The sequence below is a fragment of the Macaca mulatta genome, chromosome 13, assembly GCF_049350105.2.
Source record: "Macaca mulatta isolate MMU2019108-1 chromosome 13, T2T-MMU8v2.0, whole genome shotgun sequence".
NCBI lineage: Eukaryota > Metazoa > Chordata > Mammalia > Primates > Cercopithecidae > Macaca > Macaca mulatta.
In genome coordinates this window covers 25021150-25037203 of record NC_133418.1, presented here as the reverse complement: position 1 = coordinate 25037203, position 16054 = coordinate 25021150, and the positions used below count along the sequence as shown (strand labels likewise).

The 16054-nt window shown below is 40.1% G+C and overlaps 1 protein-coding gene across 38 annotated transcripts in view; it reads right to left on the bottom strand.

The window, feature by feature from the left end:
* The window catches only part of LOC701504 (immunoglobulin kappa light chain), a 676887-nt gene that overhangs the window by 241110 nt on the left and 419723 nt on the right, over positions 1-16054 (bottom strand). For 2 of the 38 annotated variants that reach the window (XM_077959044.1, XM_077959048.1), the window contains exons 1-2: positions 10551-10682; positions 10087-10381 (exon numbers count right to left, since the gene is read on the bottom strand). The exons of 33 other annotated variants lie outside the window; for them this stretch is intronic. In XM_077959044.1, the coding sequence (XP_077815170.1) occupies positions 10087-10381; positions 10551-10599 (344 nt within the window). In that variant the 5' untranslated portion in view covers positions 10600-10682. Of the gene's footprint in view, positions 1-10083; positions 10382-10550; positions 10684-14534; positions 14833-14957; positions 15087-16054 lie in introns of those variants that run through there. 3 more of the 38 variants (XM_077959036.1, XM_028832065.2, XM_077959043.1) reach the window with 3 other exon arrangements.

The window sequence follows — 16054 nt, the reverse complement described above, 5'->3', positions numbered from 1 at the left end:
GTGGATCTGCAAACTTCAAACCCAAGTTATTCAAGGGTTAACTGTACCAGGATGAATGTAGCAGTCCCCATCTGTAGTCTAGGGCTTTCCCCTTTGCTGTACCTCTGCTCACTTCCAATGGCCGTATATATGTCTTATGTTCTTTCTGATCTTGGGCAGAGAACTCTTCCTACATGCCTTGCTGGCCAGATATCCTGGAATGTGTATATCTGAGGAAAGTGCTGTGGTGTGACTCTGTCCTCCAGAATCCATCTGTTGTAAAGTTAATTCTCAGTGTAATGGTATTGCCATGTGGGGCCTGTTGGAATGTGTTTAGGTCTTGAGAGTGGAGCCCTCTAGTGGAATGCCAGTATAAACAGGGTTTATGGAGTTGGAATCTTTCTCTGTCTTCTGCTAGTCTGTCATGATAAGACAAAAGCCTTCCTTCCTTTGAAGAACTCAACTATCCAGGCATCATCTTGAAAGCAGAGAAAGCAGACCTTAACTTGCCCATGACTGGATCTTAAACTTCCCATTCTCCAGAAGTGTGAGAAAATATATTTCTGTTTTTTATGAATTACACAGTGACAAGGAATCTGTTATAGCAGCTTGAAAGAGAACAGGAGAGACAGCTCACAATCAGTGAGGACAGGATGAGGTGTACACATACCTCAGCTTCCTCACCTCTCAGGTGGAACAGCCCAGAGGAATTTAGTCCATGTTTCCACATATGGTGGATCTTCAGTTCTCCTGAGTCAGGTGGGTTGTTGATGTGTCTTTTACCATTCATCTTCTGCCCCTCCTTCACTTTCCTCCTTTCCTCACAGTGTAAATTTACTGCTTAAACAGGAATCTTCATTGCTGGTGGACCCAAACCAAGATAGTAAAAAAAAAAATCATTAATCTTTTGTATGAGGGGTATTTCTCATCTGAATTCTTATCACTTCTCTTTCTTTGACATGTCGGACTATTCAGAAAGCACTTAATTTTGTTTGTTTGTTTGTTTTTACCAATCTATTTTAGATTGAATTTATTAAGTGATTTTTTTTTTTCTGTGTGTTTTGTAAACCAAAAATTAAGTTGTAAGCCACCAGTTAGCTGAATGGACTCCTCTTTTGGCAGAGAGAACTTCAAAGAAATTTGAAAAACTAGGTTAGGCCATGACTGGCAGGTGGATTTAGACGTGCCTCATTATACTCTCCTCCCTTTGGAGTTCAGACACAACTGACCAGCATTGTCATTACAACAGAGATCTTTCGACTGACAAAACAGATGCTTTGTAGCAATAAGATACCATACTCCAACATGACAGATAATAGGCCCTGAAGAAAATCTAAAAATTTTACTCTAAAAATATTTCTTTTTCTTTTTTTTTTTTTGAGACGGAGTCTTGCTCTGTGCCGAGGCTGGGGTGCAGTGGGGCAATCTCGGCTCACTGCAAGCTCCGCCTTCCAGGTTCACGCCATTTTCCTGCCTCAGCCTTCCAAGCAGCTGGGACTACAGGCGCCCGCAACCACGCCCGGTTAATTTTTTGTATTTTTAGTAGAGACGGGGTTTTAGCGTGTTAGCCAGGACCGTGTTCATCTCCTGGCCTCGTGATCTGCCCGCCTTGGCCTTCCAAAGTGCTGGGATTACAGGCGACGAGTTTTGATATACGAATACTGGCCATTAGAAACTGGGTCCAGCCAAACATGGCAATTCCCACATTCTTCCTTTATTTTTATTTTCATTTTTTATTTTAAGACGGAGTCTCGCTCCATCACCCAGGCTGGAGTGCAGTGGAAAGATTTCGGCTGACTGCAACCTCCGCCTCCTGGGTTCAAGCGATTCTCCTGCCTCAGCCTCCTGAGTAGCTGGGATTACAGGTGCACGCCACCACGCCCAGCTAATTTTTGTATTTTTAGTAGAGAGGAGGTTTCACCATGTTGGCCAGGATGGTCTGGATCTCTTGACCTCATGATCCACCTTCTTTGGCCTCCCAAAGTGCTGAGATTACAGGCTTGAGCCACAGCGCCCAGCTCCCACCTTCTTCTTCCTTGCCCCCACATGTGCCTGGCAACATGGCTGCCCCCATATATCCCTATGTGTGTAGAACATTATGGCACCCTGCATTTGCATATTAAAACGCTAGGGTGGGAGGGCCAGCTTTTTCTCAGGCTACATGAATGACATGCCTGGTCAAACCAATCCCCTGAGCCCCATGCAAATCAGACACCACCTCCTCCAACTTCCCCATATAAGCAGCCATTTTCCACCGCACTGGAGTTTTCTCTTTGAATCCACCCTCCGTCTGTCTCTGTACGGGAGAGCTGTTTTCTTATTCCTTCCTTCCTGCATATTAAACTTTTCGCTCCTTAAAACAACTCCACACAAATCCGTGTCTTTTTAAACAAACCGGCGTGAGACTAAGAACCCTGGTGTTCCTCCAGGCATCGGAGTCTTATCATAAAGATTCTACCTTACATAGCAAAAGAAGAACTTGACAGATGTAAGTTAAGGACTTTGAGAATAAGCAACCTGGTTACCCAGATGAAACCAATATAATCACCACAAAGGTCTTTAAAATAGAGGAGGAGACTTGCAGTCAGAGAGAAGCTGGGACAATGGGGAGGGATGTGGTTTGAGGAAGGAAGGGGCCATGGAACCAGAAATGTGGGAGCACTTGGAAGATAAGAAGCAGAGGATCCAGTTCTCTCCTCTGGAACATCCAGAAGGATTACAACCCTACTGACCCCTTAACATTAGCTCAGTGACAATGCTGACTTCCAGAACTACAGGGTAATACATTTATGTTGTGTGAAGCCAATAAGACTGTGACAATTTAAACAACAGCATTGGAAACTAATGCAAGGGGAAGAGACGTCTTTCACCTCACTGAAAGCATGGTTGTCCTCTGTTCTTGGAAATATTTTCACCTTGTTTTCTGGTGTCAGTTATGACAAGAGACAGAGAAAATTTTTCCGAGAGAAGAGCTAACACGAGAATTTGTTTTTAGCTAGAAAATCTCTTGGGAAAATCCCATGATTATCTCTTATATGATGTGGGTATCACAGAGTTTGAGGTCAGATCTCACAGCACATGATAGGAGGAAGAGGGTTTTGTTAGTTGGTTTGTTTTCATATTAGGAGGGAAAATTATATTTTCAGGACACAATCTGAGAGAGGCAGACTGAGCCAGAGATATTGTAAAAGAAAGAGGAGATGTGGAAGGAGTCAGGGCGATGAAACATGTGTCCCTGCTCCCAAATCTAAACGAAAGTCATTGATTTTAGAAGGTGAGGCAAAGCTCTTCAACTTGTATCTCTTTATGAAGGATCAAATTCTTCCCAGAGTCCCTGCTCCTCCTTCACTCCCCTGATGTTGCATTGTGAGGCTAATCACATGTGGCCTTAATCCCTGCTCCTGTCCCAGGGTAGGGAGGCTCACTATCCTCACCATGCCCAGCAGGCTAGAGCTGGTGCCCTAGGCACCATAGGAGAAGAGGATGGTTTCTGTGCAGGCGATAAGGGCTTTTATCACACATTACATTTCACTATAATTCTAAGTAAAGTTGTGTGGAGAGAAGAAAACATATGGGCAACTTTATCTAGTGGGGTTGGAAGAGGCCAGGCTCTGAGAATGACAATGAATTCACATGTCTACTTTTCCAGATGGCAAATGCTAGCTTTAGCAATTGTAGAAATGTGGACTTTGAGTTTAAGAACAAGATAGACTTTCAGGTACTTCGTTAAATGAGGAGACATTTGGAATAAGGTCCTTAGCTCAGGGTTAAGGTCAGGCTGGCAGGCCCTGGGCTGTGGGGGAAGCAGCAGCTCTCCTGAGCCACAGGGCTGAGGACCTGGGAGGAACCACAGGCCCTGCCCACAAGTCTGCTTGGTAGGGCTTCAGAGAAGGAAACTGCTCACAAATTCATGGGAGCTGCATTAAGCGTACATCCCACAGCCTGGCAAGAGTGAAAATCTCAGAGACTTTCACTGGACTCCCTGGTCATGAATGACTTTGCCCCTGCTGGAGTCAAAGAGGGAGGGTCAGCAAATGTCCTCAAAGTCTTTACTCAGCCAGACTCTGTTCTGCTTGGAAAGAAAAGGACCACATGCTACACAAATAAACATAAAATGATGTGTATCTGTAATAAGAATTTCTAATATAAATTTTACATATTGAATACATATATTTTAGAAATAAGTTGTATGCATATATTTGCATATACTATGTATCTATTTATGGATAAATATGTAGTACACATTTATATATAAAGATATATAACTTTGGTTGCTACTATATAGTATAGTTTTAAACTTTAACAAATTGGAAATGAACAAATATTTGGAGAAACAATGACAAAAACTTTTCGAAAGTAATAAAAATATTCTTAGATGAAAAAATTCAATAAAACCCTTTTAGTTAGTCAATAGAAATTAATAACTGAACACATTATATTAAAATGTTGAAAGACAAAGAAAAAAATCTTCATTGCATCAGAAGAAAAGCAGAAACTATATACAGAGACACAACAACCTAGCCATTGGCAGATGGTGAAAATGTCTGGAAATTTCTAACAGAAAAATTGACAAAAAGATGGTTTTTCTTAGGCCCCCACACCAGCCTCTGCCTGGAACCTGACTTTTTCTTTGAGATAGTGGAATCTGTGATGAGGTTTTGAGTTGGGCAGTGAAATCAAAGAAGGGCAGGCTGTGCTCTGGGTGCTGAGGACACTCCTTCAGTGTCAGTGATGCTGAGAGTTCGAGGGGAGACTCAGCATGGAGCTGCCTGTGAGTCACCCCAGCACTGCTGTCTGGACAGTGATCATCTCACAAGTGTACTCGGATGCCAGTGGATGGCCCAAACGTGGGCTCAGGCTGGACAAGGACAAAGCTTTAGGGATGACTATGTGGGGGCTCATCTGATATTCTGAAGTTTCAGCACAACCATAATAAATCATATGGGAAGAGACAGGAATCACAAGGTTGTGATTTTTCAAGTGATATTACAATATATCCCCTCTGCTCATTTTTCCCTCCAGGATGTACCAACTGATATACCCGTAACCAAAGTCACCATTTTTAATTGTTGTTTTAGTAACTGACAGCCTGTGTGCAGAGTTCCTAAGTAACTGGGAAGCCAGACCATCATTCCTATGGGTGAAGCCAGGAAGTGACTGTGGATGTGAATAAATGTGAGTTTCATGTACTCGTCTCCAAAGACACAGGCCGCTGATCTGGGGAGAACCTGCAGTTATTTCACTTTCCCATACCCAGACGAGAGGACACCTTGATCTGTGTTCATCTGATGAACTCTAAACACTGGACCATATTTTGAAGCTCTAGTTCACACTTCTTTTCTGTGCTAGAGGGACTCTCTCACTCACATGTATTATACTTTCTGCATAGGACAGTCTGTGATACATACAACTTGTTTTCTGGTAAATGCCCATCAATCATGTCATTTATGAGTCTTCCATAAGTGTTACCTGCCCTATGGCTATGGGCTCTTCCAAACGAATGGGCCAGAGGTGGAACTGTGAAACTGTAGCTGGATGAAAAGTCTAAGTTTCAAAATAGAGTAAAAAAGTGGTGATAATAATATTCCAAATTAGTCTGGGCTCTTGGCTCTGATTGCTGGTAAGTGCGAAGGAGTCTAGGTTTGGTTTTTATTAGTTTTATTTCAATTGGTAAAGCAGCCAGAGTATAGTGCACTCATTTTGAATGTGCAACTGAATAAAGTTTATGTGTAATTCATTGTCCAGAGGGAATGATAGAATATTTCACATTCCCTTGTGCTTCCTTCATGGACAATATTAGTTATCACCCTTCCCACCCAGCAAAAGTAACTGTCTCTCTGACATCTACACAATCATTTAGGTTTTCCTGTCTTGAACTTCATATAAATAGCATTAAGTGTATTTTTATCTTTTTAGCCTTGGTATTGTTCCTCACTACTTTTGAGGCCGTCATTTCTTCCAGTGGACTCGAAGTCTATCTGCTTTCATTTCCTGTGTTTCCGAAGGATTTTCTCAAATGTTTTATAAGACATAGCTGCTATGAAGAATGTATTTTGTTCACCAAAATTTATTTTTGTTTTCTTGTTAGATTTGAAGGATATTTTCACTGGATAGATTTCCTGGCTGCCTTTTTTTTTTTTTCTTTTCAGCATTTAAATATGTCATTTTACTGCTTCTAGCCTCTATTGGTCCTGATGAAAACTTAGCCAATGGCTACGTTGTTGTGTCTCTGTATATAGTGTCTGCTTTTATTCTGATGTAATGAAGATTTTTTCTTTGTCTTTCAACATTTTAATATCATGTGTTCAGTTATTAATTTCTGTTGACTGTCTAAAAGGGTTTTATTGAATTTTTTCATCTAAGAATATTCTTTATTACTTTTGAAAAGTTTTGTCATTGTTTCTCCAAATATTTTTTCAGCCACTTTCTCTGTTTCTCCTCCTTTGTGACTCTCATTATACATTTGTTGGTATCCTTTGCTCTGAGCTATAAATCTCTGAAGTTTCTTCCTTTTTTTAAAACATTTTCTTTATGCTCAATCATTTCCATTCCTCTATTTTCAAGTTAACTGATTGTTCTGTCATCTCAGTTTGCTATTAGACCTAGCTAATAAGTATTTAAATTGGATTATTGTACTTTTCATTTCTAGAGTTCCCATTTGGTCATTTTTTATACTTTCCATTTCTTTTCTTGAGGTCCTATTTGCTGAATCTTCTTTTTTTAAATATTTTCTTTTTTTATGTCAATGATCATAGTTTTAAAAATAATTATTTGAACATCTGCATATTAACTGCTTTGTAGTTTTTGCTAAAGCCAATAATGAGGACAAGTGAGAATCAACATTCACTGGCTATTTTCCATGCTTATTATTGTGGTTGCTTTATTTTTGTTCCTTCAATATAGATGATACCCCTCAATTTTTTTTTCAGGATTTTTAAAAATTGAAAATGGTACAGTTTTGACAATGTATTATAGTACCTCTCTTTAGATTGTGGGGTTTTAATTTTAATTTTAATTTTTTTTAGAAACAGGGTCTCACTCTGTCACCCAGGCTGGAGTGTGGTGTTGTGATGATAACTTGCTACAGTTTTGAAATCTTGGGCTCCAGCAATCCTCCAGCTTTATCTTCCTATGTAGCTGAGACCTATAGAGGCATGCCACCACTCTCTGCTATTTTTACAAAAAAAAAAAAAAAAAAAAAAAAAATTGTAGAGCTAAGGGTGTCACTATTTTGGCCAGCCTGGTCTTGAACTCCTCGTCTCATGTAATCCTTCTGCATTCACCTCTCAAGTACTGGGATTACAGGCTTGAGCTACCATGTCAGGCCTGGAATTTGTTTCATTTTTCTGAGCATTTTAAAGCTTTGTTTCTTAGTTACTTGTCAGAACTTACTGATAGTACCTGACTTATGATATTTGGAGTTACCATTTTTTGACTTTCAGATGATGTGAAAGTGATATGCATTCAAGTAGAAATAGTACTTGTAGTATTCATACAACGATTCCATCTTCTCTTTCAATAGAGTATTCAATAAATTGCATGAGATATTCAACACTTTGTTGTAAGATAAAGTTTGTGTTAAATAATGTTGCCTTACTGTAAGCTAATGTAAGTGTACTGAGAACATTTAGGATAGGATAGGCTGAGCTAGTGGATTACATATATTAAATGTATTTTCAGTGCATGATATTGAAAAATCTATATCTCACATAGTGTTTATTCACTGATATCTCTGCTTCTTTTTATTCTTAATATTTAGTTTGAATTTATAGGAACTGCACATGTATCTGCACAGCTTAGTGGTCACCAATGATTTGAGAAGTTTTGCTCAAATATCTGGAGCTTATAAATCTATCTTCTGTCAATCCATCTGTGTGTAGTTTAAAAAGCACATGCGAAATGCAGCCAGTTCTTACCTCCCTCTGGTTTTACTTTGCACCAGGCACTCCTGTGTCTCATCACTCATATCTGTAGCTTCTAAGTCACCAGGAATGTGTGCAGAGATTGTTTCAGCATATGGCTCTATCTTACCCAGGAATCTGCTATTTACTGTCAACAGATGTACTACTTGCTCCAAACAGGGCATCATCTTGGACTAGCAAAACTGTGGGCTTTTTCTGTTCATTTCCTGTGGAGTTCTCCATGTTTAGCTGGAAACACTGAAGAAATTTACTCCTTGGCTTTACTCAAGTTCACTCCCTTAGGCATAGAGCTGCTAGCTTTATTTGCTATCCTCATATTGGTAAAACTCCAGTTCTGTAATTCATGCTGACTGAGCTGTAGGTAGAAGGGTGCTGTCACAGGCAAAAGACTACAGACTTTTTCTGTCCTTACTCAAAGCACTAGTACTTTTTTTTTCTATAAAGAATATACATCTTTAATTATTTTATGCTTCCCCAATTTTCAGAGTGCTGAAATAGTTTTGATTTTTTAGCTTTGTATTTATAGGTGTGTTTGTTATTTATTTTTGCACAGAAGGTTTATTAAACTCTTTGTGATGCCATAAACAGAGATGCCTTCTAAAATGCATTGAAATGAACATAATAGCCACGCTGAAATGGAATGAGGTTATTTACTAACATAAGTAATTTTGGACTTGAGAACTTGAACTCTGCACGCTCACTTTAAAGAGAAACCAAGGTTCTAACAAATAGAGAATCCGGATCCCTAGTTTTCACATTCATGAAGGAACGCACTGTCAATTTTTAAGATTCCTTCTTTGTATTCTAGAACTGAGTAAATTAGTGATTACACTCTACATAATGGGAACTATGATTGTCTTTAATAGACATAAGAATTAGAAATAGGTAAAGGTACAAAATAGGAGGAAACTTGTGGAATTGTTTAAAAACCACCTTTTCCTTATTTTTCAGTCACTTGTGCGTGTGTCTTAAATTGATGTGGAAATACTTTTAGACCTAAAATTTGAAAAATACAGTAAAAATGGTCCACATATGCTCCTCCTCCAGCTTTCTCGAATGTCAGCATCGTAAATAACCACAGTATAAGTATCACAACCACGAAATGAACATAGATATAATGTTATTAGTTAACTCATTTAAAATCCCATATGGATTTCACTGCTTTCTTCCACTGATGACTTTTTTTTTATGTTACAAGATAAAATTCAGGTTTCTGTATTTTATTTGGTTATCCTATCCTTAATATGTTTAAATCTGTGATAGTTTTTCACTTTTGTTTTCTTTCATGGCCTTGAAACTTTAGAAGGTTACTGGCCAGTTATGTTGAAGAATGTCCTCCCAGTTGGTTTATATGATGTTTACTATTGATTCAATTCACACCATTAATTTTTGGCAAGAATAGTACAGATAGGATATACCCTCAGTTCTTCCTATCAGATGTTACATAATGTCATCATGTCTTATAGGTTGTAATAAATGTATATGATCAATGAAATCCCTTTTGGAAGGAAGCCTTGGACAAAAATAATGAAAATAACTGCTTCTGTCACTCCTTCTACTTTGTCATTTGCAGACGTCGTTAGGACTAGTCTATTTCTTCCATTCTAATATGCACTTTATTTTTACAAACTTTAATGTTTTTACAATCCACTGCATCATAGAGAAAATTGAAGAAATAATTTAGATCACTTTTAAATGGCAAATGTTTCCATAATAACCATTTGCGCTGAAATGCTGATAGCCTGAAGAAAGAAAAAGAATGGGATTTATTCAGCTATGGTAGTAGCTTCATGTGAGCAGCTTTTACTGAGTCAACTATTCAGATAAATAGAATTTTCTACTACTTAGAATGTTGCAGAATTCAAATGGAGAGGTGTAGCATGCACTGAGCTACTTCTACTGGGAAAGTGAAGAATAACTGGGGCTATGTAAGGATTCATACAGTGAGACACTATTTCTGGAAATCTGGGATTCTGGTGCCTCAGTTGAAGAGAGTCCAAGGATCAGAGTCCAAATTGTTCATGGATTTTTTTTTTTTTTTTTTTTAGAATCACAAAATGTCCAAATAGATCAGAGATGCTAAAACTCAGTGACCACCACATTAGCTGTCTATAAAGGAAGCAGCTGGTAAAATCTAGTAAACACTGATGGTCTTGTTTTTGTTTCATGTTGAATCACTGTGTGAGACCAGTTACTCTCCTGCTGACAGAAATAAACTGCAACATCTTCAGGCTCCAGGCTGCTGATGGTGAGAGTGAAGTCTGTCCCAGACCCGCTGCCACTGAACCTATCTGGGATACCAGTGACCCTGCTGGATGCATCATAGATGAGGAGCCTGGGAGCCTGCCCAGGTTTCTGCTGGTACCAGGCTAACCTGCTGCTGACACTCTGACTGGCCCTGCAGGAGAGGGTGGCTCTTTCCCCTGGAGACAAAGACAGGGTGGCTGGAGACTGCGTCATCACTATTTCTCCGGTGGTATCTGAAATTGGAAAGAAAACAGAAATGCACTATTGTAATCTGGATCAAAATCACTGTCTTTGAGTAGAGCCAACATTGTTGCCCTACATTGAATTTTAACTATATTTCTTGCTGAGCAGAGGTGGCAGGAGTTTTCAGTGATGTGCAAAACCACCTCACGTTCCCCTCACCTGGGAGCCAGAGCAGCAGGAGGAAGAGAAGCTGTGCTGGGGCTTCCATGGTTCCCTCTGGGTCCTAACTGAGCAGTTCCTCCCCAGAGCTCTGACCCAGGCATTGATAAGGGCTCTGGAAGGTAGGGCAGCTGGGAGGGACATGCAAAGCAGCTGGGGTGGGAGCTGGGCTTCCAGCTGCAGGGACCACCTGCTTCTTCCTCTCTGCACTGAGCATCCTGTGCCGCCCTGGTTGTCAGCTCAGAAGAGTCTGTTGGCTCAGTCTGAGTGTAGAACTTCCCCCTGGTGATCACAGAATTTCACTCCTGTGTCTTTCTTCTCCTCAATCACCTAAATTACCCAGATGATGTTTGGTACAAGGCTGTTAAGAGCAATATAAAAGGCTGTGTTTTCATTTCTCTCTTCCTATCCTCAATATGCCCAGCCATCTCCCTAAGTGCATTATTGGATCTATTGAAATGAAGACTCTGTTAGAACTTAATCTACCAGATACACCTTTCATTTGCTTGTTAGTAATGTTTTCTGAGGGTCCTGAAGCTTTCCATTAATCCCCACACATGCTCTTTGAATTAAAAACTTCTGTTTACAGTCCCATGTCCCGGCAGGCCCTGACATAGATGCTCCGTGGCTTGCCGACTGCTTGAAATTGATCAAGTAACTTCACTTCCCTGTGTCTCAGTTTCCATATCTGTGTAACTGTGACAATACTGGTACCTACCTTACAGTGCTGTAGACAGTTTAAAGAAAATAAGACGAGCATTTTCAATAGTATTCAGGACGTTATGTATGCAGGAATTAATTTTGTTTTTATTGTTTAAGTATTCAGCACTACAGTCATCATCATAAATATACTTAGCATGGAAAATAGTCTTAAATCTAATCCGAGAATGTTTTATCCACAGTCAAATTAAATTCTAAGGTGTTTTCTTCAGTAACTATACACAACTCTTAAAATCCTAATGATTTGGTCTTAATCTGTGCTAAATCAGACCTTCAATCATTCCCACCCATCCCTGTCTAGCGCATTACTTCTCATCATCCATTATCAAAATGTTACCCAGAAAAGGTTACCATTCCTGTTGCTGTCCTTCTTTATTATATAATCTTTATCCTACCTTGTTATCTTTTGTCTTATTCTGGCCCCAGGACTGACAATAAGGATAAGCTACCATCATTACTTATGGGCTTGCTCCAGTATAATTGTGTCAGGCTTGTTATCTTGGAAATGAGGACTCTGTCTTGCAAAGAAACATATTCATTGGGTCAATGCGTTATGAAATAAAAGATTTTATCTATTTATGATCCAATAATTAATTTAGAATGATTTGAACAGATTTTTTTATGACAAAAAGAAGACGATATAAGAGAAAAATATAATACGATAGTAAACACAAGCTAATATAATGCTTGCTTCATGGATTTTTGCATACATGTTAGACATATGCTGGGTATATGTGCGCAATGATAATCTGCAAACTGAACGCTAACTAGTTTAAGGAATGCCTGTATTACACCGAGTCTTGCCCACTTTTCCAATTATACACAGAAAGCCACAGTACTATTTGCATCTGTATCAAACCTTCTAGCTGCTATGGTAATGGTAGAGCAGATTTAATGGTAGAGATAAAAGCCTTGGAAGTAGTAGAGGCTTGTCCTGTGCTATTATGGCTGTTGCCGTGGTTGTTGTTAGGAAATACGGTGGGAGTGAAAGCAGGTAGATTTCCAAGCTCTGCTCTTCCTCACACTCACAGCGCCCTCTAGAGATGAATAGATGGTGTCCAGGAATCTCTGACACTTCTTAGAAGTCTTTTGCTCTTTCCAGAATGTTTCCTGACAAGTATTGTTTTGAGTCACAGATTAGGTGGAACTGGGTGTAGAAGAAAGGACTAGAGCAAAGGAAGAGGTTTTCCATCCCAGATAGTTATTGTAGGGACAGGGAAATGGAATTTTTCATAGATTTATGCCACACTTCTATGATGTTGGGGAGAGAGACATCAAATCAGGCTCATTCCTGAAAGAATTATTACATTTTCTAAAAGAGAAAATACTGTGAATTTCTTGTCAAATAGATGTTTAAAATTCAAAGCTACTGACTTGTTTTTTGATCGAGTCTCACTCTGTCACCCAGGCTGGAGTTCAGTGACACGATCTTGGCTCACTGCAACTGCCATCTCTCTGTTTAAAGCAATTCTCCTGCCTCTGCCTCCCAAGTAGCTGGGATTACAGGTGTGTGCCAACATACCCAGCTTATTTTCATATTTTTAGTAGAGATGGGGTTTAGCCATGTCGGCCAGTCTAGTCCCAAACTCCTGACCTCAGGTGATCTGCCTGCCTCGGCTTCCCAACGTGCTGGGATTACAGGCTTGAGCCACTGTGTCCAGCCCTACTGATGTATTAAGATCATTCATCTTCTTGAATACACCACGTGGTAAAGTGCAAATCCACACTTTAAACTTGAGATTTCTACTCCTATGCGAATCATACTAGTGAGGAACAAAAACATTCTGTATTGGTTGGGAGATGATGTTTGACAGTGGTCAGTTTGTGAAGTGGAGGCTTATATGACAGTACTTTCTACAGTGTTATATATGAAAATGGTGAATGGCTTCATACCCAGAAAAATTAGCTTTTTTTATGAGCCGTATTACTGCCACCAAGAAAGAATTGAACTGAAACCTGTGACTACTTGATGAAGGGTCATAAAGAATAGGGAAAGACTTGGGAGGCCGAGGAGGGCGGATCATGAGGTCAGGAGATCAAGACCATCCTGGCTAACATGGAAACCCCATCTCTACTAAAAATACAGAAAAAGTAGTCAGGCGTGGTAGAGTCCCAGCTACTCAGGAGGCTGAGGCAGGAGAATGGCATGAATCTGGGAGTCAGAGGTTGCAGTGAGCCAAGATTGCACCACTGCACTCCAGCCTGGGTGACAAAAGGAGGCTCTGTCTCAAAAAAAAAAAAAAAAAAAAAAAAAAAAAACAGGCAAAGAGAAAGGACACAAAACACACTATCGCAAAACACCCATTACGATTGACTAACTGACCTCCTGCTTCCTGTTGACCAGATTATCTTCATTACCCCTCTCTAATTCCTGTTTTCTCACATTTCTTCCCTGCTATCTAAACCCCTAACTTTAGTTGGTCAGGGAGATACATTTGTGAATGGTGTCCCATCTCCTCAGCTGCAGCACCTGATTAAAACCTGTTCTTGGTAATATTTGCTGTCTTAGTGATTTTTTTTCTGTGTGGTGAGCAGCAGGATCTACACCGAATCCTTGGCATTTCAATAACAGAATTCTCTTCAAGCTTCCCTGCTTTGGCTTCTTCTTCCTTGAAATCACATTTACCCACAACTTCTGAGATAACTTGATATAATTCTAAAATTCACTACGTCCACCACTGCTTACCAGTCTGAGCTTGCCAGCTCCAAACCCTTCCTAGTGCCAATGAACTTTCTCAAAGAGCTATAGGTAATATTTTCCCTTTTTCATAAAACTCTAACCTTCTCTTTGTTCTTCCAACATATTGAAGACCACTGAGTTTTCCTGTTTGCCCCATTTGGCAAATATTCCTTTGCAAATAAAACATTAAACTTAGAGATTCATCTCTACATTTTGTTTAGACTTCAGTACTTTAGACTCTAATTCTCCATATTAAGACAATTCCTGCTTAGAACATTTATTTTGGCTTCTTCTCTGTTATATGAATTCCAGCTGAAGCTATAAACTAGACTCCTCAGGTGTAAGCATCTCTGTCTTTATTAAAATAGGAGAGTCTTTGTTATGGCTGTGCAGATGGGGCTGAGAAAGCAAAAAGTATTATGGTGCAGACGTGACTTCATGTCCCCCTCTACCGACACCATCAGAGTGTGGCTGCATCTGAGGAACATTCTCAGCCCATGGAGGCATCAAGAGGAGCAGCTGGGGCAGCCCAGTCTCACACATCTGCTTCCCTGGGGGTTTATGTTCCGATGTGTAACACTGTGGGAGGGGTATTGTAACACTGTTGACAATAATAAGTTGCAAAATCTTCAGGCTGCAGGCTGCTGATGGTGAGAGTGAATTCCGTCCCAGATCCACTGCCGCTGAACCTTGATGGGACCCCACTTTGCAAACTGGACGCCTTATAGATCAGGAGCTTAGGGGCTTTCCCTGGTTTCTGCTGATACCAGGCTAACCAGCTGCTAATACCCTGACTGGCTCGGCAAGTGATGGTGACTTTGTCTCCTACAGATGCAGACAGGGACGATGGAGACTGGGTCATCTGGATGTCACATCTGGCACCTGAGATTGGAAACAGAAAAACAAATATTCATACTATTGATCATATTATAGGAAGACTTTCTTGAATAGCCAGGCAGTACTGAGCACACTGGGCTGAGTAAACCGCTAGTGTTCTCCTTCCTTACCTGGGAGCCAGAGCAGCAGGAGCCCCAGGAACTGAGCGGGGACCCTCATGTCCATGCTGTGTCCTGACTGGGTCTGACTCCTGCACGAAGTATGTCCAGCCTATTAATAAATCTTCAGGGCAGGAGGATGTGCTCTGGGAATATGCAAATGAGAAGAAGACAGGGTAGGCTGGGCACATCTGCAGGGTTGGCTCATCTCACTAGCTAAGCACGGGCTCAGTGTCCCCAAGTGTCCCAAGTAAGACCAGGGTAGCATAAATTTGTCAGCAGAGAATGTGTTTCTACTGGGGACTATTTTGTCATGAGAAACATTTTTTAGTTTTTTTCTGACAATTTGAAATATTCCTCAGGAGTCAATGGGGTAATGTATTTCATTGGTGTATGGGGATTATTTAGGAGAATATTCTTGTTTGTAGGAAACACATAGTAAAATGCTAGACAGGATTCTCAAGTCTTCAAAAGTCTCATATAATTCGAGTTAGGGAAGGAGGTACATTGTCCTATACTTTTAACATTTCTGTGAGTTTAACATTGTTCCTTTCTAAAACAATTAAAAATAAAATTTATCAACACAGTGCCATATATATTTGTAAGTATTAGGTAATGATGTTAGGGTATTGTTTTTACCAGTATTAGCTGAAGCAATTTACTACAGATATATACAGATGAATCCGTGTTTCCTCAATGCGTGCAGCACTCACAGATCCGCCATTATCAAGAGCTGCAGGTCTCTGTAATACCCAGAGACTAAATGGGATGCACCTTATTCTTGTTTTGGGCACCTTCATAGTCTACCTTCTTTTCTGCCACTGAGTATTGTTTCCCAAAGTTCATTCCTCTCAGTGAGGGTGACCACTGCATGGAGCATGTCCCTGCCATGCACCATCAATGACACTTTCTTCTATTACTTTTTATCAGTGATTTAGGACATCATCCTGGCCGAGATCCCAGCCTCCCTGTTAACATCTTTAGGAAAAACATACTCAATCTCTTATTAAACAACTGCCTATGCTATGTACATGGAAAAATCAATTGGATCCAAATGAAACTGGACACAGATTTGCGCTTATGATATCTCACATTTCTAACGTGCCCTA